Here is a 27,918-nt window from a genome sequence, read left to right as displayed (position 1 = left end):
TGGGCATGCCTCTCCATGCCTGGAAATCAGCTGAATGATGAAATAGAGAGAGCCCTACTCCTGACCAGGGAGAGGAGGACAAAAGTCTCAAATTCTATGATAACAGGAATACCTGTCCTGATCTACAGTTCCTGGGAATGTACCGTAACTTAGTTGAAGTATCTCTTAAAAGCTGTTCACTGTCATTCTTTTCATTAATAGCAGGGATAGTGAATTTCAATATCATCCTTAATTGTTATAACTCAACAATTATTAGTTCAATATCAATTATATAAGATGCTTTGTTAAATAACATAAAGAATACCAGTGGAAAGCATTTTTCTCATTGTTATACAGCATTTTATCAAACGAACATGACATAGACAAGCTGAGATAGATGAAAATTCTGTGAAAAGAGTTGGGTGTCCTATTGAGTTGTCATGATGATTGGAGGAACACGAATCACAAATACCCTGTAGTGGAATGAACAGACCTACAAATGAATTTTTTTGTCCCAAATGCCGATGGTGCCCCTGGTGAAAAAGGCTGATGACATGTTGGTAATTTTTAGGGCCAACAAATTTTAAGATTAAAAATGAATAAGGTAGATTCAAATGGTATCAAAAGCCTAGAAAGGTCTGGAGACCAACTGAAAAGCTTTAATCCTTTAAGGGTCTCTGTGATCCACTGGCTCCAAATCTCACTTTCCCAAGGCACTAGTTGAATTGATTCCTAGAAAAGCAGATTAGAAAGAGAAATGGGACACTGGAAACGTTGACCTAACCTGAGAATCCCTGGGGATTCTTGGCAAAGGTCTGAAATTAATTTTCTGCCATCAGTTTTTCTAACTCAGCAGCCACCCCAATTTCTAAATGAGTCCTTCATCAATATCCTCAAGACTGTTTTGGAGATTTCTAAACTTCTGGAATAATTTGGGAGCTTATATAAAGAGAGACACTCCATAAACCTCTAGCATTGCCTTTGGTTTCTAACCTAATCTGTAATTTGTTTATAAGCCAAATGCAAAATTAGTGCGAGTCTAGTGAGCTTAGATATACTGACACGAGTCACAAATGAAGAACCCCAGTACCAAAATGTTTGGAAAAGTACTATACTCCAGAAGTACTGAGTGGGAGGAATAATGGCCTTCAATACGCCAGAATGGAAATTCGCAGGCAGAGCACTTAACAAGGAAACCACAAGCAAAAGAAGACTGCACTTTTTGTTCAGTGATTTCCTATTAATTGTGATGTAAATTATATGAATGCGATTTTGACAAAGAGCACTGTTTCTAAAAAAATAGTGGTTTATGTGCAAAATACAAAATGCATCAAGAAAAAGAACTTTAGCATCATGGACGCAGTAAACTCTGAGATAATGGCTTATGATTAGATAACTTTCATATTATTATATTTTTCTTTTTTACCTAGACTTTTATTGCTTAAGTCTTTGGGATAAAGCAAATATTAACAAACAATTAATATAGATTTACAGGCATCTTTCATATGCAAGTCTTGATCCTGGCATGAAATACAAAATCATCTCACTTTGGTTACATTAGGTTGAAATTGTTATCCTAACAATATGTGCTGCCAGACGACGGTAGCTTTGTGGCTACTGTGGACAGCTATCCATACAGGAAACAGCTAGCAGTCAACAAACTTGATTAATGTTGGGCAGAATTCTTTAGGGAGTAAAATATCACCATTTGCTGAGTCCCTAGGGAGCTTATATCTTCTGTTAACTAAGATGATTCCCAGGGGACACAAATTAAAGTCTACCACACCCTTGAAAATAAATACGTCTCTTTAGAGGGAAGTGAAAGTTAAAATAATATATTATAGAAAGGTAATTTAAAATGATAAAAAATTGGAGAAGAAAGAAGACAACTTCTATTTGACCTTGACTGTACTTCTTATTCTATAAGAAATTTTAAAAAGCTAGAGGGTAGTTGTTTCTTGTCATTATACTGTTGCTGATTCTGTGGTTAGTTATTAATTTTATTTTTTATGATTCACAATCTGCTCTTTGAAATATGCCATATGCTCAAAGCAATTCAAGGATGACAACTGTCAGAATTACTCCAATAAAAATTGCCTAAATGAGGAAGATTTACTGCAGTCTGATATTTCAGTGGAAAGTCCCTCTACCCTCCCCAACTGCTTTTTCAGACACTGTGAATATTGCAACCCCTTTTTCAAGTCAAACTCACATGACTGTTTTGCAAGAACTTCTAAAACAATTTAAGTAGAATCGGTGAAACACAGTAGGCTAAGGGTGAATTAACAGACATGGAAAACAATATAAATAGTTATTAGATGGATTGCCTGCAATCAATATGTGAGTTCCAAGCCAGTTTTCTTAAATCACACGCAAATGCATTGACTTAATATGACAACGTCTGTGCTATGTAACACTAATAAACATTAAATTGGACAAGCCCTGTATCCTGGAAGCAGCAAGCCAATTGGAAGGCTTTTTTTTTTTTTTTAAATCTCTGGAAATATCTGAGGGGTGGACAGAATCCACCTGAGTGCTCCAATCACAATACATTTTGTTAAACGTTACCGGTCTATTTATCCTTCATTTTGTTTCAGTCTATTTATTAATGCAGTTTCATTTATTGCTATTCATCTTGAAGATAAATCTTTGTCCTTCTATAGAATTACACCAAATAGAATGTGATAAAGGGAACTTTCTTGCAATTATGATGTCGGTGCAGTCTGTCAGCACACAGGGGATGGAAATGAGTTTGGGGACAGGGAAGGGAATTCTAATAGACACCATGATACATACAATGAACGCAAAAGATATCCTGAGAGAGAGAAAGACTTGTCAGGCTAATCAGATCTTCCCCAGCAAGGTAAAGGCAAGAAGGGTAGCTCTAACCTTGTAAAGATGCTGCTGCTGCTCCTCTGACATCATCAGGTCGTGGCTGTCCATCACAAGGGACTCCATGTCAATCAGCCAATCCCAGAGCTCCTGATATTCTGAATCAAAGTCCAGAAGCCTGAAGATAAGGCACAAAATGTATTATGCATAAATACAGTGTAGTTGTTAAAAATCTCGTATTAGAATAATATATTCTTGAAAACCTATGATGTTCCTGGGTGATACCTGTAAAAAGAGAAGGAAAAATTCTCGGTATGGTTACACAGTGGGCCAGATAGGAACTCAAGCTTTTGACATAGCCATTTTCTTAGATTTTGAAAACATAACATGTAATTCTGATGCCTGTACCTGAGACATATTATGGCTATTTCCATTCACTCACCCTTTCTGAGGATTTGCAGCATTTGAACAAAATGAACTATGTCCTTGAAAAAGAGCATTGCCATTTTTAACAGACTGAGACATGGAGGGTCAGTGCCTTGGGAAGGTTACCCGGTCCAGAATCTGTGGTACAAACAGCACTCTCAACATTCAAACCTCTTTTTCTCTTTGACTAGATTTTCCGTGGATACTGCATGCATCCTAATATATTCATGATTAAGAATACTAATTCAGCTAATTTCTCTATATGATCACTATATACTACCATATCCAAAATATTATTTTCACTGGGAAATGACTCAATCATTTATCTGTCCCTCTGCTGTCTATCTGCCTATCTCTGCAAACGTATATCCTACGTTTATTGTCATGGATGAGTAGCCAGCATTTCAGTTTAACACTCAGAGATAGGCTTGAGTGACTCTGGTAAGCCAGTGAGAACCAGGGGCAGATCCAGTATTAGACAGGTGTTCCCCACAGACATGTAGGAAACAAAGGTAAGGACAGGAAGTCAAAACAATGAATCTCTGAATAGCCAGCAATCATTAAAATTCAAAGGAGGATCACTATGGTTTTCAACAAAATAAATCATTAGAATAAGGAGCTTAAAAGGATTAATGTGATTCTCTATTGAAAGCCTGGTGAATAAGTAAAGCTCAGATTCTTCTAAAACACTGTGATCAGAAAATGAAAGTGCAGAATGAAAAAAAAAAAACTATGACTTTGTCCTTCTCCCCAAAATCATCCCTCTAAAAGAAATCTGCGAGTCTTGTCAAACTCTGAGCAAAACCCTATCAGTACTAATGGAGCAGCAGCCTCAGGTATGAATCTGAACTTATCACGTGGGCATCTTATTACCGCCTTGTCCCTGTCTTTATACACGAAATGACTGCTTTCCAAAAAAGTGAACATCTGCTTTTCATAACTTACAATTTAATCTTAATAGATCTGTCAAAAAATTAAGGTATATCTAGTGATGGAGTCTAGACCTAGAATAGTCTATTTTAATTACTTTGCCATAATTATAAAGTTTTTTTATTAGAACCATAAGCACCCAGGCCAAGGCTTATCATTGGCTAACACGTAGAATGAATTAATAAATGTTTAGTGAATGTCAATGATGGATATAACTGATATAAACAAACCTTCAGTAAGGCTAAGGTGGTCTAGAGCTGTGCTTTCAAACTTTACTGTGCCTATGGCATTGCTGAGAGTCTTGTTGAAATGCAGATATTGACTCAGTACTTTTAGGGTTGGGTCTGAGACTCTTTGAAGTAAGTGTTGGCAACTGGCAACCCTGCTGCTCCTAGATCACGTTTTGAGTAGTAAAGACTTACTTACAAGCATACATGAAATCTGAAATAGTATCCCATTTCAAAATACTAACAAACAAGCAAAAACCACTGCAACAGGAACCAATAAACCATTAGGCTTTTTAAAATTTCATTCTGTGAGTGATTGATAAGGAATGACTAATAAGCAATTGCTCACATGGCAGGCACAATCACTTAGAAATATCTCCTGAATTATGTTTACTGTTTCTCTCTCCTTGTACCTGCTCACATTTTGACCACAAAGACAGGGGAAAGGTGGCATGCCACCCCCCAAATTAGGAAAGTATAATCCTAATACTCATATAGGTGAGAATATCCAGGAGAATATTAAAAGCAAAAGATAAAGGAAGGGAAAGGCTCCTCACTTCCACCTCAGTGGACTTGGAGAATAAGAATGAAATAAAGGCAAGAGGAGCAGGTGTTCAGATGCGTGTCCCTCTCTCTCTTGGCTTAAGACCTAAAGGGAAAGCCAAAAGCACCAGGATGCTTTTCCTGCTACATAGTCTGGGAGATTGCCTTAAACAATGCCCTCACAATAACCTGAGGTGGGGATGCTGCAGAGTTGTGGTCAGGACTCTCTTTGCTACTCTGTTCTCTTCCCCTTCCCCCATGATGAGACTGTTCTCTCATCCTCCCATGAGGTTTCTGGGAGTTCAGGTGAACTTGAGGCATTACCATGGCAACAGAGACACAATGACCTCTAAGGAGAGCCGGGGGGCCTCTGAAGCCAGACCTCAGAGAGCTGGCTGGGCCAGTGAAGACTGAGATGAAGCTTAGTCAGCAGGAAATACCTCCTGAACCAAGCCAAGAGATAACAACGCAGCCACAGGCCTCTGTCGTGTACAACCTCATAATGTAATGGCAGGGCAAGACCCATTTCATGGAATCTAACCAGGCTGCATCCAGGGGCCACATTAAGCCAGAGGGCCTCACTGTACCCGAGAATCACAAGATCACATAAGCTCCTTATATTGCTCAGATGCCATCTTGCACAAAAGAAGGGAGAGGAATAGGAAATCTGAAAAACAGCATTTATTCCAAGATGTTGTTCCCTAAAGAAAATGTTATTTTGTTAGGAAAGGCTACAAGTATTGTGTGTAAGAGCCTGAACTCTGATCTTAAAACCAGGTTTTTTCTGTTGTTATACCAATGATGTATGTAATTAGGAAGTCTCATAAATTATCAATCAGCAAGTGATAATAAGGAAAGCTGTTTTCTTTTCCATACATGTATGATTAAAAAAGAAGCTTTGATTATGACTAAACAATTTAAGGGCAAGGGGTGAATTTATCTTTGTATCCCTAATGCCCAAGATCAGTTCAGTTCAGTAGCTCAGTTGCGTCTGACTCTTTGAGACCCCACAGACTGCAGCACAGCAGACTTCCCTGTCTATCACCAACTCCCAGCGCTTGCTCAAACTCATGTCCATTGAGTTGGTGATGCCATCCAACCATCTCATCCTCTGTCATCCCCTTCTCCTCCTGCCTTCAATTTTTCCCAGCATCAGGGTCTTTTCCAAAGAGTCAGTTCTTCGCATCAGGTGGCCAAAGTATTGGAGTTTCAGCTTCATCAGTTCTTCCAATGAATATTCAGGACTGATTTCCTTTAGGATGGACTGGTTGGATCTCCTTGCAGTCGAAGGGACTCCCAAGAGTCTTCTCCAACACCACAGTTCAAAAGCATCAGCTCTTCAGCACTCAGCTTTCTTTATAGTTCAACTCTCACATCCATACATGACTACTGGAAAAACCATAGCTTTGACTCTCTGGACCTTTGTCAACAAAGTAATGTCTCTGCTTTTTAATATGCTGTCTATGTTGGTCATAGCTTTTCTTCCAAGGAGCATCTTTTAATTTCATGGCTGCAATCACCATCTGCAGTGATTTTGGAGCCCAAGGAAATAAAGCCTGTCACTATTTCCATTGTTTCGCCATTTTTTGCCATGAAGTGATGGGAATGGATGTCATGATCTTAGTTTTTTGAATGCTGAGTTTTAGGCCAGCTTTTTCATTCTCCTCTTTCACTTTTAGCAAGAGGCTCTTCAGTTCCTCTTCACTTTCTGCATAAGGGTATATTATCTGCATATCTGAGGTTACTTGTATTTCTCCCGGCAATCTTGATTCCAGTTTGTTCTTCATCCAGTCCGGCATTTCTCATGATGTACTCTGCATCTAAGTTAAATAAGCAGGGTGACAATATCCAGCCCTGATGTACTCCTTTCCCAATTTAGAACCAGTCTGTTTTTCCATGTCCAATTCTAACTGTTGCTTCTTGACCTGCATACAGATTTCTCAGGAGGCAGGTAAGGTGGTCTGGTATTCCCATCTCTTTAAGAATTTTCCACAGTTTGCTGTGATCTACACAGTCAAAGGCTTTGGCATAATGACCAGGATAGTACTTGATAAATGATGATGAGTGAATATAGATAATGAAACCAAGAACTTTTAGTAGGGCAAGGATGACTTCAGAAGAGCAATACATGATAAAGATAATATTTCATCCTCAAATACCAATTGCAATATAGACAGGTTCCCCATTCATTCTGAAGGTGAGATTTTGCCTTCAGTACACAATGGTACATTTGCTTACTTGAAATGATTATATACAGTATCCTCTCAATTACTGTGAGCTGCCTTCCCATTCCTTTCACATCCTACTTCTATGGTGAAAATTAAAGGAAATTTATGGATAGATTTTAAATAGATGAAAACTACATACAGGATGATAAAATGCTTAGAATCATGGATTTTTTTTTACTAGCTCTTTACCATGTCTTTACATCCATTGAGCTGTTCCCTCCTGTTATTCTCCCTATCAAAGGACTTAGAACAAAAGCCATTTCTTCCAGTTAAATGTACCTCAGGCTCTTTCTGAGAGAATCTTCACTGGAGACCTGCAAGTGCTGACTGAATCTAACACAAATATTCACAATTCCTCCAGTGCAGTCTGTTTTCATCCTAGCTGAGAATACTTAAATAAGCTTGATATGTTAGATATGGTAAATGCTTTGGTTCTTTATTTTGTTTCATTAGTGTAGAATCAGCACTAGTGTTTTTCAGATGACAAATTCTCATCAGATCCTAATAGTTGCTTCAGTATTGTCTGACTCTTTGCAACGCCGTGGGCTATGGTCCGCCATGCTCCTCTGTCCATGGAATTTCCCAGGCAAAAATACTGGAGTGGCTTGCCATTCCCTTCTCCAGGGATCTTCCCAACACAGGGATGGAACCTTAATTCTGAAGACAAAAACATATTTTAAGCACTTGTGCCTAATTTCAGATTCTTTGGCATGTGTTAATTCACAGCTTAGGGAATACCTGACAGTTTTCCAAACTTAAGTGAAATCATATATATAACTTTGTAACAAATCAGAAATAAATTACTAGAATTTCTTTGTTGGTTTTTTTTTTAATCTTCTGAAATGACTGTAATTTAATGTGCTCATTATAGCAGGAAAATTCTGAGGTAAAGGAAGTAGCTTACTTTCTTCTGTTTATATTGCCTGCAAAGGTATGCTGTAGACTGGTGATTTTATAAAAGACATCTTCTAAGGAAAATGTCAGCTACTATACAGGAAAACAGAAAAGATCATAGATGAGTGAATTTATCAAGGGTAGCACAAAACTAGTTAGTTCTATAACCCTTTGCAGAATATGCTGATTCCATCCGCTGATTTCAGAACCAGGTATTTTTCCTTGAAGTCCTCGTGACAAATGACCCCTTTTTAAAACAGAGAGAGAGAGATGATTGAAATTGTGGCAAATAGTTCAGAACCTTTTAAGGGGTATGAGTATAGGAACTGCTCTTTCGGAAGGATTTTCCTTATAAAATTTTCTTTGTAAATGTGCTTGGGTTCCTGCCAACTGATTGATACAAATATATAATCTCCTAGATGTTAAAAGGTCTCAAAGCATACCTTTTCAGTACTCTGTGAATACATTATACTCTATGAAAATGTTACAAAGCAGAATTGTACACTATTCTAAGCCAGTGTTATAAATCAAACACGTTACCAAAGTGATATTGTTTTGGATATTTTTCCTTTAAATTGCCATATCCCTGAAGGTTTCACAATAAAAGAGTTGGACATTCTATTGCAGATATGATATTACCAGTTTTGGAGCTTTACAAGCACAATCATGTAATGAGGAGAAAAAGTCTTCTAAATCAAAGTCAGGTTTTGTTAGATAAATATAGAATTATGTGTTCATTTCAGCATCTGAAATTCTAATAAAGACAGAGACAAGTTATGGAGAAAAAAAAAACATGCAATTTTTTTCTTTAGTGTTTTTTTTCTCTAAATTTTGGCTAACTACTATGATAATTGCCAAAAGTATTTCCCAATATCTTGTCCATCATTTTCTCTAACTTTGTCAGGTTAAAAAAAAAAAGATTCCATATTTTTTCACCATGGAAATAAAATACTAACAAGACTGTTTAGTATCAATTTTTGAAGATTGGATAGCAATATATCATTTGTGAGGCTGGCACAGTTTAAGAAATGATCCTTCCTCTAAACCCTGGTGGGACTTATGTTTGACCAGCTAAGTGTTTGAATACATAAATGCATTCAGCCTTTGGTATTTAAAGTGAGCATCATTAACTCAACATTTCAACTTAAACTTTGCTTAAAAGATAAAGTTTCACCCAAGTGAAATCAATGGAAGGTGTGTGTGAATATATGAGGTTCCAGTTTGGTCCACTAAGGAATTTTGATTAAATCAGACATCAAATGAAGAAATCATCAAAATAGAGCAACTAATAGTTGAAAAAAAGAATACTAAAAAGGCCTGGAAGCTTTTCTACTAAGGCTGAGTAATACATATTTTGGAGCATTTAAGAATCCATCTTTTGTAAACTTAATAGTTACTTTCACATTAACATATCCAAAAACACAAGATCAGTTCCTGAGATACCAGCTTGTCTATGCTGGAATTTCTGTTAAGTGATCCAATTTTCCTAGCTTCTTTAGCATATTGATTCTTTCCCCAAATATTCACTAAGTGTTCACTGTTCACATTATTTGCTCAAGGAAGTTTGCCTCTGGTTTTCAAAAAAGACACTAAAGGTAATGGTAGCAAAAATCTCGTAAAAATATACTTTAATATTATTAAAGTAAAACACTAATAATTGATTAGAATTTCCCATCATCCTCTATGCCATGTGTCATGTAAGCACAGGAGGGAGATAAAAGAGTGGCACCTAGTCCAATCACATTATCATTAAAGAATAAAATTTAGCTTTCCAGACATGAAATCTGATATGCACAGTTGCATGTAGAATCCCTTTCCACTCTAAACATATTAAAGTGTGGACACTAATTTACTATTTTGAATGAAAATTCATGAGCCACTTCCTCATGAGAAAAGCAGCCTGCCTTTGCCATTAATAAATAAAAAGGAATATGGAGTTCTTTCCAGTAGTAATTTTCTCAATTCTCATATACACCCATGTACATGTGAAAATGTCTAAGAAAAATAAAACCAATCCTACAGATCTGTTAACGATAGGCCCCACTTTCTCATGGTCTTATGGATGGTTCATAAACTCTTGCTATTAAAATACAATCCATAAAGCAAAAAAATTCTAACCTCTAAGATTAGCCATAAAATTAGAAGTATTAATGTAAGTTTCTGGATATATCTAGAAGATTCTGTTAGGCTGTCAGGAAGTCAAAACTCTCTCTAAATTTTCAGATAATACACTGGACTAAGTTCTAGCCAAAGAACTTGAAAACATTCCGAAGAATTTAGAAATGGCAGTGATTCTAACACAAATGTGAGAACCCATCTATCTGAAGACAAAGCAAGAGATAATGTCGTTTAAAAAACAGAGAGAGAGAAACCTTCCTATGTCATTGTCCATGTGTTAGAGGGTCCGGATCCAGACTTGCTTCTGGCACACTGCTGAGGGTTAGGCAGTTCAGCCTTTTGTAAAAAGTCTACTCTATCCTATACCTCCCTGGTTTTCAAAGATTTAACAAGCAATAGAGAGTATTTGAAGAGGGTATGGCAAACCACTCCAGTATTCTTGCCCAGAGAATCCCCACAGACAGAGGAGCCTGGTGGGCTATAGTCCATGGAGTAGCAAAGAGTCAGACATGATTGAGTGACTAAGCATAGCACAGAGAATATTCCCCCTCAAGGTTAGAGCAGGGGATAAAAATGCGTGTGCTCAGTCACTCCAGTCGTGGCCGACTCTTTGAGACCCCACAGACTATAGTCCACCAGATTTCTCTGTCCATGGTATTTCCCAGGCAAGAATACTAGAGTGGGCTGCCATCCTCCTCCAGGGGATCTTCCCAACCCAGGGATCAAACTCATGTCTCCTGTCTCATGTGTCTGCTGCATTGGCAGGTGGATACTTTACCAATGCGCCACCCGGGAAGCTCAGGAGGTAAATAACACAGGAATAACTCTCTGCCACCCAATCTCTAACAAAATCTTTGTGGAAGAATTACTATGGAGATCTCTCCCAATATGATTTGATCTATCCTGTAAATTGGCTCTTAACTGAACTGTGCTTTGACATCACTTCTGCAGCCTACATCAAAAAATTGCCTTGGGAATTTGGTTTCTCTTCTGAAAATATTAGCTGCTTAGTCATGTCCGACTCTTTGCGACTCCATGGACTGTAGCCCACCAGGCTCCTCTGTCCATGAGATTTCTCAGGCAAGAGTACTGGAGTGGGTTGTCATTCCTTTCTCCTGGAGATCCTCCCAACTCAGGGATCAAACTCAGGTCTCCTGCATTGCGGGCAGGTTCTTAACCATCTGAGGCACCAGGGAAGAGATGGAGTATTACAGAGGCCTGTCTTCTGAAAGAACTACAGGAGAAATCCCTCCCAGGACTCAGTGTGTTTCCCCAGATATATATTATTTTTAATCTTAGGACACTAGAATTTTCTGATGGATGAGATTTCACTCTTTCCTTTGGATGTGGAAAGCTTAGAGCCAAATCATTGCCCTTCTTGAGGACATGCACAGAAGATGCACTTTTTTGTTTTCTGGTACACATTTTACTTTTACCTAACTGACTTCAGTCAAATATTTATTCTATTTTATTGTAAATATTTTTGGTAAGTTGACTTAAATCCTTTGTGAAAGTGATGTGGGAATGCATAAAGGAATACATTTTCAAGAAAATTAAGCTCTGCACATTAAAATGAGGTAGATTAGATTTGTCTTAGACTCTCTCACACCTCTTTCCTTCTTCAGTTGACCCCATAAACTTTCCAAAGCAGCACAGAAATTGGTTCAGCATTGTTAAGATGGAAAGGAGTTATATAAATAAATAAATAGTTTGACTTTACTCTTAACTTTGAAATAATACTTCCCCAGTAATTATGCCACTACCTCTCTAGTTCATCCTTTGTTGGCTCTTGGTATGGATGGTATTAGATTACTGAAGTGGAAGACTGTCTAGGTCTAAAATTAGTTTAATGTATTTGAACATTAGAAGCATATGATATTATGATCCCAAAGGAATATTTATACTGGTGAGATTCTTTTTACAGCCGGGAAGACTTATTTTAATAATCATAGTGCCCAGAATATCAGTTTTTCAGAAGGTAGTCAGGCACTTTTTGCTCCTTTGGCTATAGGAAGCATTGTGATCTTACTATGTGATAACATCAGAACACAACAGAAGGAGCAAAAAGAACCTGAACTGAACACTGATCAGTTGTTCATTAGTTTGAGACGGTAAAAATCAGGGGAAGTAGGTAGAAATGCAGGGTAGAAATAAGGTCGCCTTGGATCATCTAGTGATTTATCTGGGAGAGTATTCCCAACATCAGCACACAGTTTATGACTGGTGTGTACCAAAAAGCAAACATTTTATTAATATGCAACAATGTTCCAAAAACAACCATTGAGCAGAAATTCAAAATGTTCATTGAGAGAAAGAGAATATAAGTGAGCAGGAATGTTCACCCAGCTGCACAAGGATATTTTTGGCCTTTGGCTCAACAGAAACCCAGAAAGATCATCCTATTGCAATGAAATCCAGAGGTGATTACACCCCTTCTCAGGTATTTGAAGTCATTCAATATATCTTATTGCTTATTTGATCTTTAATCAAATAATGTTTTAAATAGTGATATATTTGCTTTCATCTGTCAATACTATTCCTCTTTGGGAGTGGTTTATATGTGTGTGTGTGTGTGTGTGTGTGTGTGTGTGGGTACATTATCACAATGATTCAGGAATACTTCATTTCCTAAAGGAAAATGGATTTATTTTTACTGCCAAACTTTTAACCTTTCGTCTAGTTAAAGTTCATTTAGTTCAACCTGTTGTGCTTGGAAATAACCTGTGTATACTGTTCGTATTTGAAGGTAAAATTTACTTTAAAATGTTACATGATGTGGGACGAATACTTCTACATTCTTACAGAGAACAAACCTTGACTACATAACCATCTGTGGACATTGCCCAAATTCCCCCTCAGCCAGAGGCTGGCATATGACTGAGACTGAAGTATCTTCTAGAACTTTACGTAAGAACAGAAGGCTCTTTGAAATTCCCTCTGGATCGCCGGAATCAGAGTCAGGAAACATCTCCCTACTCTTCTACTCCATATTGTTATTTATAGTAACCCTTAATATGTGTGCACACACACGCACGCACATGTGCACAAACATATCCCTACATGATGTTGTTGTTTAGTCGCTCAGTTGTGTCCGTCTGACTCTTTGTGACCCCATGGACTATAGCATGCCAGGTTTCCTTGTCCTTCACCATCTCCCAGAGTTTGCTCAAACTCATGTCCATTGAGTCAGTGATGTCAGCCAACCATCTTGTCCTCTTTCATCCCCTTCTCCTCCTGCCTTCAGTCTTTCCCAGCATCAGGGTCTTTTCAATGAGTATGCTCTCGTATCAGGTGGCCAAAGTATATAACAACTTGAATTCTGATCTTTAATTTTTAATCCTGTATGCTCTCTCTCCTCCTTCAAGAATTTAGACTAAAGAAAATATACATCCCTAAAAAAAATTTTTTTTATGTAGTTGGAAGCAATCTGAGCAGACCTAATACATTCTAATACCTGGAATCAGAAGGTTCTACCAGCAGCTTGAAGACAGAAAATAATAATCAACAGTAGTTCTCAATTCCTGCTAATCAAGATATCACCTTGGAATTTTCAATGCTATGGTTTTATTTTGGGTTTCCCAGAGGGCACCAGTGTGGTAAAGAACTCACCTGCCAATGCAGGTAGACCTAAGAGATGTGAGTTTGACCCCTGGGGTGGGAAGTTCCCCTGGAGAAGGGCAAACAACCCACTCTAGTATTCTTGCCTGGAGAATCCCATGTGCAGTAGAGCCTGGCAGGCTGCAGTAGAGCCTGGCAGTCCATAGGGTCGCACAGAGTCAAGACATGACTGAAGTGACTTGGCACACACACAAATTTTATTTTAAAAGACTTGTATAATACAGCCTGAAAGATTCTAGCTGAAATAAAAATGTTCCTATCAGCCATATCTTTTAAAATGAGCATTCTTAAAGAGATTGCTATGTCTCCCTGAGGTAGGTTTTGTGGCGACATGCTACCGCAAGGTAAGCTGCCACCTCCCTCAGCCCCTGCTACCTCATAGTCACCATACTGTCCTTGTTGATGGTTGAGGAGCTCAAGACATCCCTGAGCTTCAGATCTGCTTCCTGGGCATTTTTACTTAGATGTTTTGCAGACCATAAAAAAGAACTTTGTCCCAAACAGTCAGTTCCTCTCAGGCCCCCTGCTCCGCCCCTGCATCGAATACCATGTCCATTTGTGCAAAAGCCTGAAACACAGAGGTCTGTCTTAAACCCCACCTCTCTTAATGTCCCTCATCCACTCAGGGACCAGGTTCTGTCTTCAACTTCCTTCCATTTTCATTCCTGCTGTCTTCAGGCCAGAACAATTTCTCACTTGGATGACTGGAATAGCTTCTAGTCTAGTCTTGCCCATGCCAGTCCATTCTCCAGAGTGCTGCCAGAATAGTTTTTAAATTGCCAGCCTATTCTTGCTGGAATCCCTGACTGGTTCCAGCTGTTTGTATACATTGTCTCTGTTGTGGGAAACACTGGCTGTCACCTCTGACCCTGGGCCAGCCTCACTCTTTGTGTCCCACTGCCTCTACAACCCCAGTGCCTAGTAGAGCCTGCTCAAGAATCATGAAATGCTTAATGACACAATCTGAATCTAAGTCTTCTTATTTTCTTTCTCTCCCCACATTAGAATGGCCCTTTTCTCTCTCTTACTTGCCTTATCCAAGGTTTATCGACTCTTTCTGGCTTTAGCCTCCAATCAAGTCTCCACATCTCCCATTAATTTCTAATCTATTATTGGTCTCCACCTTCAGATTCTCCAATTTAGTACATCTGGAAAGGGACCCAGGATTTGCAATTTCTAACAGATTCCCAGGAGATACTAATGCTGCTGGTCTAGAGATCATTCTTTGAAAACCATTGGAGCAATGATCTCAACTAGCAGTGGGCATCAAGTATAATATATTTTGGTCCACTCCTGCCTCCTGAATCAGAATTTTGAGGGAGGTGATATGGGCAGGCAATTTTCAACTTAAAAGTTCCCTAGGAAATCTTGATGTGTCCTAGTTAAGGACCATGAACTCAGTGATTAACTCCAGGATCTCAACTTCACTTTCTTCCTAAGCCTTATTTTGCATTACTCCCTCTGACTTTCTACCTTGCTCTCCAGTCATACGGAACGGCAAGCAGCATAATAATTTCACACCCTTGTTCCCTCTGAGCCCTAGATTCGTTTTAGCTTTTCATTTATGTGCCAGCATTCACTGGGCACCTAGCACACTCCAGGATGCAGCGCCTAGTGTGGTGAATGTGACAGACATGGCCCTGCCTCATGGAGTCCACATGTTGTTTGCTCTAAGCTTCCCTGGAACCCTCTGCCTCCCCTTCTTCTTCGTGATAAAGAGAAACACTGATTTAATGCTGCTCTCTTGATAGACTGTAAATTTCATGAAGGTAGGGACTATGGTCTGTCTGTCTTTGTAAGTGCTCAATACATGTTTGTTCAGATTAAACTGGAAAATTCTTCCCCCGACCTAGCCCTCTTCCGAAAATCACCTCCAGAGTCCCGTCTCTCTCTATCACTCCTGACCTGCTCCAATTCTCCCCACCACCATCAGAACTGAGCACCACCTTCCATGAGCCCTGCTCCCTACTCCAAGCAGATTCCTAACTCATCACTTTGATCCTTCATTCTATGCTATTTATAAATCTGGTTCCTCTTACTAAAGAAACGGTGAGCTTCTCAAGGGCAGGGACCATTTCATTTTTGCCTTTTAAACTCTGCACTTCATAAAGGAGGCATTTAATAATATTTGTCAAATTAATGAATTTAATTTTTCACTTAAGCCTGCTTTGCAGTGTTTTTGTCCAAACTACTTGTGGCTTAAATGAAATTGCCTTAAGACTCTTCTGTTTCTTTGTAGTAGGACAATACCATAATTCAAATTTCATATACCATATGGAACATGCATAACATGTGATTTAGGGGGAAAAGAGTTTATCAAGGGTCTGAGCTAAATTTTCAGAGAGAGGGCAAAGTGTGACTTCATGGACTGTTCACTGCATCATGACTCAGGGCTCTGAGGTGAGGTCCTGGACAAGCCAGTCACCAGCCTTTTTGCCTCTCAATTCTATCATTTATAAGCTAAACAAAAGACATGCTTTGTAATCTACTCTAAGTCTTGATGGGAAGTAGGATACTACTTACTAAAATAAACAAGATTTTGAAATTCATTATAAAAATGAAATCAGACAACCCCTTAATAGAAAGAGGTGTCAGAAAGACAGATGGTTATACTTTACAAAATTTACAAAAGAGTGTTCTTGATGAAATCTGCTCAGAAAATTGTGCCATGCACATAGTATGCCTTCAGTGAATATTTATTGGATGAAAGAAACAAGACAATTTACAAGCTTTCATTTAAATCAACAGGAGTCAAAAGCACCAACCTGCTCCCTTTGAGAATCACCAGTGACTCAAGCACTGTAGGTCCCTCCAGGAAGCGACGGTTCCCTACTTTGCTAGTTAGGAACCAGGGCCCAGTGTCTCCCACAGAGGGACACACTCTGTTACTACAGCTCACACAGCTTCACATCCTGTCAGGGAAATCTTCCCCCCACACATACTCATGACTGTCAAACACACATTTCATGGTTGTACACAAGCTGTGTTAAATCACCTTGATATGCAGCTTTTCATCAAGCCAGAGAGGTTATAAATTCATTTCTAAACAATATTTTGGTTACACAAAAATGGACATTTAAGATCTCCATTCAGTCTAACAGCTGAGTCTTCCCTGGAGTAACCTTATACATTTTTCAACTACATATGCTCCTTTGCATGGACATAGGCTGGAGGAGGAAATAAAAACATATGGATTGCATCACCAACTTAACGTTCTCTTCAGTGGATTGGATATCTATCTGCATATGGAATGAAGACCCTAGAAGGCTTACATTATTCCCACAATATCTTATCAGAAACAATGCTCATTCTGTGTAACAAAAGGAACTGTTAATGAAGTTTATGTATCATTGGAGCAGATAATTTTAGAAGGCTGTGTTCTTAAGGTTTCAGAATTACAGATTCAACCGTGGGAGCAAAGGGTCTCAGGAGCAGGACACCCCAGATAACCTCACCCACATACATTTCTCAAACAATGGTTTTCTGTATGTAAACAAAAAATAGAAAGGAATATATGGTTTTTGTCCTTAGTATTAAATAGCTGCCTTTTCTTCAGCACACTCTTAAATTTCCTGACAATGCACAGCCTTCAGCACCCTAAGGAGCATAAACAAAGGATATCAGGCAAGTTCACCTACTCCCACTTCACAGAACAATGCTTGTTGTTAACTAAGCCATTCCCAGGGCAGATTTATGATTTGTGGAGCCCAGAGTAAATACTCAGGTTGGGCCCTTGGAATCTGAGGTCAGAAGCACGTGGTACCAGCTCAATCCCTAGGGCTTTTAGAAAACATGAAAATGTGACCTAAAGTTTGTGGTGGTGGGTACACCAGGGACTATTTAGGCATTTAGAGACATTAAAGCACATTAAGGCCTCAAAATAGCTTATTGTTCACGCTCGAATATTTAACCTTTTCTTTCTAATTTGCTGTCATGCTTTTCCTCTTGTGAATAAATGTCTTCTGAATCATAGAAGATGAATCAAATACATGCTCACATGTCTATATATTAAAAATATCTTAAAAGAGCAACAAACTGTAGAGATAGGTAAATTTTAAAAGTTAAAAAGCCCTTGCCCATTTTCTAAAAAGAATTACAACTCGAATTCTTTTCTTGCATTCTTAGACCTCGGGTTGTATCACAAGACAGAATTTGTAACCTGTGTTGTTAATTTATCCTCAAAATCTGAATGAGAATTTTAAGTCACATCAGAACTATAAGCACGTAAGAGAAAAAAGAAAGCAAGTGCATGGAAAGTATTTCTCTTGCCTTGTGAAGGAATATTTTGGCTAGAGTCATTCCCCATAGGTTTATACTACACTGTTAACATGTTATGGAACTTGGGGGAACAGTTTCTCTCCCTTGTTGTCTGGCTCAAGCATAAAAGCAAAATAGGTTAATTTTTCCATTTTAATGAGTATAATTATTATCAAGTCATTAAAATTATGAAATGATTAAATTTCATTATACTCTTTTAGTCTTTAATAATCACCTACTAAATATTAAAATTGAACCAGAAAAGAATTTTTAAAATAATAGTATTTTATAAATCTCATATATGTATCATATATATATATATATACACACATACACACACAGTGAGAATGTTTGCATAATTTTGAAGTAATTTGGAAATATTTGAATGCATAACAACTATTCAGTAGCATGGGTAGTTAGTATAATATAAATACAGCCATAGATCTCAGGCTGAATGAAACTGTTGGTGGGTCATTGAAGTTGCTGGGTTGTTTCATGTAACACAGACAATAAGCTCTAGTCCACCATTCCATTTGACTTCATGTGATGCTAACCAGTTAGTCCATAGTCCCTAAACAATTATTAAATATCTATATTTTCAAAAAATTATGTTCTACCAGTTTCCATTGAGGTTCTGGTGTTTAAAATTTGCTTAGATAGACTTTAAACTATGAGGTTTAAAGAGAGGGAAATACACTGAGAAAATTATAGGCACAATGTAGTGACAGAAATGCTCAGAAAATCACAAGACTGTTTCGAACAACTAATACCAAAGTTAGGAAGTCCTGGGTGAGATGACAGACTGATAAAATCCATAGTCTTCAATTCTGGCATGAATGGAAAAGAACATAAATACCTTGTCTATTGCACTTCTCTTGCTAGCTTGGGAGGAAATGCCCGCCTAACACCGACCAGAGGAACATCATTGAAAAAAGTAGAGATTAATGAGAATAAAACAACAAAAAGAATAGTTCCCTACCCATTGCCTCCTCCTGAATGAACTTTTGACATATCAGCAAACTCTTCTTTCCGTTTGCTGCTGCTGGTATACTGCTCGCTGTACAGCTTGAGGGACATCTGCTCAACAGCATCTCTTTGTGCTTCCAGGTAGCATAGTTGAACCTCAGCCTGGAGAGAGAAACAAAGAGGAATGGCTGTTTTAATCTGGAAGGAATGCATTTCAAGTGAGGTGTAACAACACAGAGAATGGGAATTGTTCACATCATTATACTGCTCCTTTTCAGCTTGGATTTAATGGGATCAGCTGGGCATATTACAGAATTATATTTTAGATCTGAATCTTATAAGTTCCTCCTTAAAATATAACCTGAATAAATGAACTCTCAGAAGACTCAGTAAATATCACAATATATCCCTGAGATCATAATACTGTATCATGAGACTTTATATAAAAATTCTGTGAAATTCCTTAATAATATTCTTCCTCATACTGCCACATATGTAACATTTATTTTTTTTTAAAGAGTCCCCTTCCAACCCATACGTTTGCATGGACGCATACTCTGGATGCTTCTTATTATCTTCACCCTGAGGAGAATAAAAAAGCCTAGTACTAATTCAATACCTCTTCACTAGGGATAAGACTTCCTACATTACTTTTTTTGGTTCTCTGTATTTTGTCTTAATAATTTTAAAATAGAAAGAACAGTGATTTTGCTTACATGCAGGCTTGAATTGTTAAATTTTTCATAGATACTTGGGGCTCACTGTACTAAAAGGAGAGGTAGTAAGTTCACCATGCTGTTTTCTATCAAACCAAGGCCAAAAGAATGCTGAATAATATTTGGCAAGGAAATGTATTGAAGAGATGCTTTATTTATTGCAGCTGTTGTGATCCCTGTGGCTTTAGAGTTCCCCAGAACACCAGATAAAACAGGGAATGAAGTCTTCCCAGTGGCATGCTTGCCTGTGGTGAAGGAAAAAGGCCAGTGCTGAGTACATGTACACTGTGGACCAAAGGAGCTCTTAAGGTCTTTTTGTGTGCTTCACTAAATCCCACATGCCCGTTAACATTTCTCAACAGCCTTAAAATTTCTACTTCTTTATTATTTAATTATATATTCTCCTACAGAAAGACCAAGTCTGAGTCAGTTGCTGGGTAGTTGCCAGATTTCCACAACATGTAGGAAAAGCGGAGTCAGAGATGACCTTCTACTCTTCATGTCCATGGCCAACCAAGGCCTCTTGCACACTCTCTGGTTTTATAGACACAATCGTGGGAAAAAAAAAAAAAGAAGAGTGTCATAAAATACCAGTTGCTTAAAAGGGCGAATCAGGACTCTGTAAAGGAAATGGGTAGCTTATGAAATGGAAGATCTCAAATCATTCTAGAATTTGTATTTTGTTCTTTTCCATGGGAGCTAATTATGAATGCTCTAGATATTGAGGAAAAACTTTAAAAATACTAAAATGACTATATTCATGTAACTGAAGTTTCCGCAAACTATGTTTTGGTTCATGTAACCTTTTTTCGTCCAAACTAATTGACTTGCATAAGGATTAAGAATTACGTCAAACGCTATAAACTAAGGATAATGTTACATGGAGTATTTTCAGTTTGGGAAGAAAGAGTGTGGCTGGTGGAAAGCACAAAGGAAATACTAAATCTAGTGTTAGCCTATTTATTAACAGATGGAGAAAGAGAAGGCATGGAGCATATTAATGACAACACAGAAGAGTGCCAAGTCAGAGGTTTGCAGGTATCACAGAATTTGAAGAAATACCTAGAGACCTAAGAATATTCTTTAATGGTTGGGGGGAAGAAAATGAAACTGAATATAGAGAGTCGATGATTAGAAAAGAACATTAGACAATAGAAATGAATTGGTTCTATATCTTTCAATAAAGTATACAATATTCCCAAGCAACTAAATATGAGATCATTGAGAGATACTGAACAGTAGTCAAAGAACTTAATACAACCTGAGATTATCATACTAAGTAAAGTTATAAAGTAAAAGACAAATACCATATGATATCACTAAAATATGAACAAATGAACCTCCCTACAAAACAGAAGCAGATTCATAGACACATATAACAGACTTGTGGTGGTCAAGGAGGAGGGGGGAGGAGAGGGATGGACTAGGAGTTTGGGGTTGGCAGATGCAAAATATTACATGTAAGATGGATAAACAACAAGGTCTTAGTGTTTAGCACAGAGACCTGTATTCAATATCCTGTGATAAACCATAATGGAAAAGAATATTAAAAAAGAATGCATATAAGTAAATAACCGAGTCACTTTGCTGTACTGCAGAAATTGGCACAACACTGTAACTCAACTATACTTCAATAAAAAGTAGTGATAAAATAATTTTTAAAAGAGAACTTAAAAACAAAAGTCTTTCCAAATGCTATCCCCTTTCTCCCCCTTCTCAACACTATGGGAATAATGAAGAAACACCCACACAAATTATTCTTTTGAAAATCCCATTAAAATAATGAATCTGCACCATTAGATGCCAAAGTGGCATGTCTGATCCCTAGAGGTCCCTGTTAGTTTTTAACCAAGAATGCTGAAACTACCGCACAATTGCACTCATCTCACATGCTAGTAAAGTAATGCTCAAAATTCTCCAAGCCAGACTTCAGCAATACGTGAACCATGAACTTCCTGATGTTCAAGCTGGTTTTAGAAAAGGCAGAGGAACCAGAGATCAAATTGCCAACATCCGCTGGATCATCGAAAAAGCAAGAGAGTTCCAGAAAAAACATCTATTTCTGCTTTATTGACTATGCCAAAGCCTTTGACTGTGTGGATCACAATCAACTGTGGAAAATTCTGAAAGAGATGGGAATACCAGACCACCTGACCTGCCTCTTGAGAAATCTGTATGCAGGCCAGGAAGCAACAGTTAGAACTGGACATGGAACAACAGACTGGTTCCAAATAGGAAAAGGAGTATGTCAAGGCTGTATATGGTCACCCTGCTTATTTAACTTCTATGCAGAGTACATCATGAGAAACGCTGGGCTGGAAGAAACACAAGCTGGAATCAAGATTGCCGGGAGAAATATCAATAACCTCAGATATGCAGATGACACCACCCTTATGGCAGAAAGTGAAAAGGAACTAAAAAGCCTCTTAATAAAAATGAAAGAGGTGAGTGAAAAAGTTGGCTTAAAGCTCAACATTCAGAAAATGAAGATCATGGCATCTGGTCCCATCACTTCATGGGAAATAGATGGGGAAACAGTGTCAGACTTTATTTTTGGTGGCTCCAAAATCACTGCAGATGGTGATTGCTGCCATGAAATTAAAAGACGCTTACTCCTTGGAAGAAAAGTTATGACCAACCTAGATAGTATATTCAAAAGCAGAGACATTACTTTGCTGACTAAGGTCCTTCTAGTCAAGGCTATGGTTTTTCCAGTAGTCATGTATGGATGTGAGAGTTGGACTGTGAAGAAGGCTGAGTGCCGAAGAATTGATGCTTTTGAACTGTGGTGTTGGAGAAGACTCTTGAGAGTCCCTTGGGCTGCAAGGAGATGAGCCCTGGGATTTCTTTGGAAGGAATGATGCTAAAGCTGAAACTCCAGTACTTTGGCCACCTCACGCGAAGAGTTGGCTCATTGGAAAAGACTCTGATGGTGGGAGGAATTGGGGGCAGGAGGAGAAGGGGACAACAGAGGATGAGATGGCTGGATGGCATCACTGACTCGATGGACGTGAGTCTGAGTGAACTCCAGGAGTTGGTGATGGACAGGGAGGCCTGGTGTGCTGTGATTCATGGGATCTCAAAGAGTCGGACACGAGTGAGCACTGAACTGAACTGAAGGTTGCAAACTAGACCACTGCTTGTTTTTGGTAAAGATCTCACAAATGTGTGCCACTGGTCACAAAAACCAATGTAAAGAGGGCGGCCAACTTCACATAGACTCATCACTACCATGGAAAAACAATTGAAGCTCAGCCCTTTGAGATCCTTGGCCATTTCTGTGCACAAGGGTAACACCTCTTGTGTGACATGGATTCCTGGAAAGGAATTCAGAGACCAATGCTGAGAGCAACTGGAGAAACAATTAGTCACCTTACAAAAATGATTGAAATGCTGTGATCTAAGGCTTTTATTGCACAATATCTCACAGGCATTTGACATAGGAAACTTCCCTGTGCTAAAAAAGAGACGAAATAGATGGCCCAGCTTTTCCTATCCATCTGTATTTCTATCTCTGTTTTCAGTGATTCATTTCAAAACGTGGTGATAAAAATAGAACCAAAGTTGTTTCTTCGGCTAAGGTTGAATGACTGTGCCAGTCTAAATCTATCTGCGAACTGCCTTAATTTTTTCTCATACTGTATTGTACTCTACAGATAAATTTTTAGGAGAAAGATCTGGAGAAATTATAGTTCTTAAAAAAATAGTCACACTGAATCTTTGATTGAAATAATTTCATTTATTGAAGCAATATAGAACCGGACATGAAACAATGAACTGGCTTAAAATTGGGAAGGGAGTACATCAAGGTTGTATAGTCTCACCCTGCTTATTTAACTTATATGCAGAGTACATCACGTGAAATGCTGGGCTGGATGAAGCACAAGCTGGAATCCAGATTTCTGGGAGAAATACCAATAACCTTAGATACACAGAGGACACCACTCTTATGGCAGAAAGTGAAGAGGAACTAAATAGCCTCTTGATGAAGGTCAAAGAGGAGAGTAAAAAAGCTGGTGTAAAACTCAACATTCAAAAAACTAGGATCATGGCACCCAGTCCTATCCCTTTATGGTAAACAGATGGGGAAACAGTGGAGACAGTGACAGACTTTCTTTTCTTGGGCACCAAAATCACTGCAGATAGTGACTGCAGCCATGAAATTAAAAGATGCTTACTCCTTGGAAGAAAAGCCAGGACAAACCTAGAGAGCTAAAAAGTAGTAGTTAAAGTAGTAGTAGTTAAAAAGTAGAGACATTGCCAACAGAAGTCCGTCTTGTCAGAGCTATGCTTTTTCCAGCAGTCATGTACAGATGTGAGATTAGGACCATAAAGAAGGTGATGATGCTTTCAAACTGTGGTGCTGGAGAAGACTCTTGAGAGTACTTGGGACAGCAAGGAAAAAAAAAACAGTCAATCTTAAAGGAAATCAACCCTGAATATTCACTGAAAGGACTGATGCTGAAGCTTGAACACTTTGGCTACCTGATGGGAAGAGCCAACTCATTGGAAAAGACCCTGATGTTGGGAAAGATTGAGGGCAGGAGAAGGAGGCAACAGAGAATGAGATGGCTGGACGGCCTTATCCATTCAATGGACATGAGTTTGAGCCAACTCCAGGAGATACTGAAAAACAAGGAAGCCTGGCATGCTGCAGTCCATTCGGTCACAGAGTTGGACATGACTGAGAGATTGAATAACAATGACAATTGTAGATACTTTAAAAGTGACTATATTTTACAAATAGAAACACAGACTATAGTATATTAAATAATACTACTGATGTGTAATTAACAAGATTTGATAACTTATTCATTAAGAAAAATGAAAAGGAACAAGAAGGAACAGACTCACTGACAGATCTACCTCTCACTTCCTGGCCAGTGTCATCAATGGGAATATAAAATGAGCAGCATAGATAAAGGGAACAAACGAGCTAAAACACAGTCTCCTGCTTTGAGGTACCATCTATGGGGTCACACAGAGTCAGACACGACTGAAGCAACTTAGCAGCAGCAGCAGCATGATTCCCAAAATGAAATGTTCAGCAAGCAAGTGGAAATATTAGGACTGAAATATAAACCCAGAGGCAAAGGCTGACACTAGGAGATGAAATGAGAATGCCATGGGAGATTGTGTATGATGAGAAGAGAAAAAGGATCAGCTCTTATCCTAATCGAGGCCTGCATAAGACCTCAGCTGACCTAAAGTGATGGATTCTCAAATGCTCTCCCTCCCTCTCCACCAGCCGCAAATCCATTTTATAGATAGTTCATTGATCTTTTTGATTCACATCTGGGATCACTGGTTCTTGTTGTTTCAGGGCTTAATTCTGGACCTCTTTATTTAAACTCTTTTCAATGCTACCTATGTAGTAACGGCTCCCTATTCTCTCCTCTGAGGGCCATACTTATATATACAATCAACCACTGCTAACTGAATTTACTTTAGGCATAGCTGTTGAAAACACTCTCCATTCTCATTCTTACTGCATGCCTCCGAACTTTCTGTTCTTAGTATCCTCCCTTTAAATAAATGGTACCATCTGTTGCTTAGGTCAGAAACCTGAGAATCATCCATGACTCCTCTTTGTCATTTCCTACAGCCAGGTACTCCCTAAATTCTGTTGATTCTTCTTTCAAAATGTCTCTCCAGTCTGTCTTCCCAGTCTGCATTGCTGCCAGCCTGGTCCAAGCCTCTATCAACTCTCCCCTGTAGTATAGCAATTATCTTCTAATGTGTATCTGCCCTGGCCCATTCCTGCCTCTCCCATCTCTTCCATTACAGTGTCAGAATGGTCCCTATAAAGCATAAGTTAGCTTCATACTGCATTTAGATCTAAAACACAAACTTAGAACATAGCTCATTAGATTTGCTTCCTGCCTACCTTACACCTCATTTCCTACTTCTCTCTTTCTTGATCACTATGCCCCTTGTTATGCTTTCCTTCTTCCAGTTCTTTAAATAGCTCTTTCCTCTCTAAGGACCTTTGCACATACTGTTCCCTTTCTCTAGAACATTCTCTTGCTAACGACTTCTCATTCTTTACCTCTCAGCTGACATGTTACTTCTCAGGGAGGCTTCTCTGTCCACCTTATCGAAAGTAGATCCACTCTGTTTTTCTCCATTGCAGAACAGTGTTGATTTCCTTTACAGCACATATCTCAATTCAGAATTCTTAGATTTGCTGGCTTATATTTTCTCTATCTCTGTCTCCAGACTCTAAGCTCCATACAGGGATGGTGTTTCTCTGTCTGCTTGGCCATTATGTATTCCCAGCACCTAGGCAGTATCTTGAACATGATAGGGGCTCAGTAAATAATTTATCACTCATATAGTCACTAAGCCTTTATCATGTGTCAGGAACTACACCAAGAACTATGGGTATAAAGAAGAACAAAACACTGTCCCTTTTCTCAAGGGACTGTAGTACAGTGGAGGAAAGAGCCATGGCAACAAGTAGATAAGCATACTGAGTAAAATGATGGTGGGGGAGGATGGGAAATAAAACATTGTGTGAAGGTTAGGAATGGGCAGTAAAAGCCAGGTAGAGGTAACAGTTGAGCCAGATCTGGGAGTATGGGTATATCTTTGTCAGGTAAAGAAGCAGATGAATATCTTTACAGGTAGAATTCTTTATTTGTTCAGAGGCCCAGACTTACAAAAGGATGTGGCATGTTCAGAAAATGGTGGCTGCAGCTTTGGGGGCATTTAGACAAAGAGGCTAAAGTAGAAGGGGATAGGCTATGGAGAATGCCACCTCAGGGAATCTTACCTATCCAATGACCTGCCAAGAAGATGTCACTGTTTCTGTGATGGCCTTAATCTACTTCCATCTCCCTTCTTCTGTCATGAGATGGGTTAGTCCAGATATGCTCATAAAGTTCCTACCTCCTAACATTGCATTGAGAAGAGAGTCAACAGTTTCCAAGAGGACAGAAGTCCAACAATCCAACAGAGAGAATGCCTACCTAAGAGATTCTGTTAACTCATTTCTCTCTAGTAAACTTTTAACATAATGTTATTGGTTTATTTCACATAATGTGTCCTCTTCAAATTGTATGTTGAAGCCTTAAACCTAAACGTGACTGTAATTGGAGACAGGGTCTTTAAAAAGATGATTAAGGTTAAATAGATCACAAGGGTGTGGCCCTAATCCAATAGGACTGGTGTCTTTATAAAAAGATGAAGAGTGGTCCCACAGAGAAAAGGTCATGTGAGGATGCAGTGACAAGGCAGTTGGCCATCCATAAGCAAGGGGAGAGGCCTCCTGAAACCAAACCTGTCAACTACTTGATCTGGGACTTCCAGCCTCCAGAACTGTAAGAAAGAAATTTCCATTGCTTAAGCCACCCAGTCTGTGCATTTTTTATTGCCACCCTAGTAGGCTAACTAAGATCATGGCATCCAGTCCCATCACTTCATGGCAAATAGATGGGGAAACAGGAGAAACAGTGGCTGACTTTATTTTTTGGGGCTCCAAAATCACTGCAGATGGTGACTGCAGCCATGAAATTAAAAGACGTTTACTCCTTGGAAGGAAAGTTATGACTAACCTAGACAGCATATTAAAAAGCAGAGACATTACTTTGTCTACAAAGGTCCATCTAGTCAAGGCTACGGTTTTTCCAGTGGTCATGTATGGATGTGAGAGTTGGACTATAAAGAAAGATGAGCACCAAAGAATTGATGCTTTGAACTGTGTTGTTGGAGAAGACTCCTGAGAGTTCCTTGGACTGCAGGAAGATTCAACCAGTCCATCCTAAAGGAAATCAGTCCTGGGTGTTCATTGGAAGGACTGCTGTTGAAGCTAAAACTCCAATATTTTGGCCACCTGATGTGAAGAGCTGACTCATTGGAAAAGACCTTGATGTTGGGAAAGATTGAAGGCAGGAGGAGAAGGGGACAACAGAGGATGAGATGGTTGGATGGCATCACTGACTCAATGGACATGAGTTTAGGTAAACTCTGGGAGTTGGTGATGGACAGGGAGGCCTGGCGTGCTGTGGTTCATGGAGTCGCAAAGAGTCGGACACAACTGAGCGACTGAACTGAACTGAACTGAAGTATGCTAATATACATAATAAAAGTTAGAATCACTGCCTTCTTATCAGAGGTTTAATACAACTGCTTTGCTACTTATCATTGTTAGTATGTTTTCCCCTTTTATTTCTCAGGTGGCGC

At 38.8% G+C, this 27,918-nt stretch overlaps 1 protein-coding gene across 1 annotated transcript in view; it reads right to left on the bottom strand.

Moving 5' to 3' along the window:
* AKAP6 (A-kinase anchoring protein 6) overlaps positions 1-27,918 on the bottom strand; it is a 503,112-nt gene that overhangs the window by 117,994 nt on the left and 357,200 nt on the right. Inside the window, exons 8-9 of the mRNA XM_005695223.3 lie at positions 19,032-19,180; positions 2,869-2,989 (exon numbers count right to left, since the gene is read on the bottom strand). Of these exons, the coding sequence (XP_005695280.2) occupies positions 2,869-2,989; positions 19,032-19,180 (270 nt within the window). The remainder of the gene's footprint in view (positions 1-2,868; positions 2,990-19,031; positions 19,181-27,918) is intronic.

This window comes from Capra hircus, chromosome 21 (genome assembly GCF_001704415.2).
Source record: "Capra hircus breed San Clemente chromosome 21, ASM170441v1, whole genome shotgun sequence".
In the NCBI taxonomy this organism is placed as follows: domain Eukaryota; kingdom Metazoa; phylum Chordata; class Mammalia; order Artiodactyla; family Bovidae; genus Capra; species Capra hircus.
This window is presented reverse-complemented; position numbering and strand designations above follow the sequence as displayed.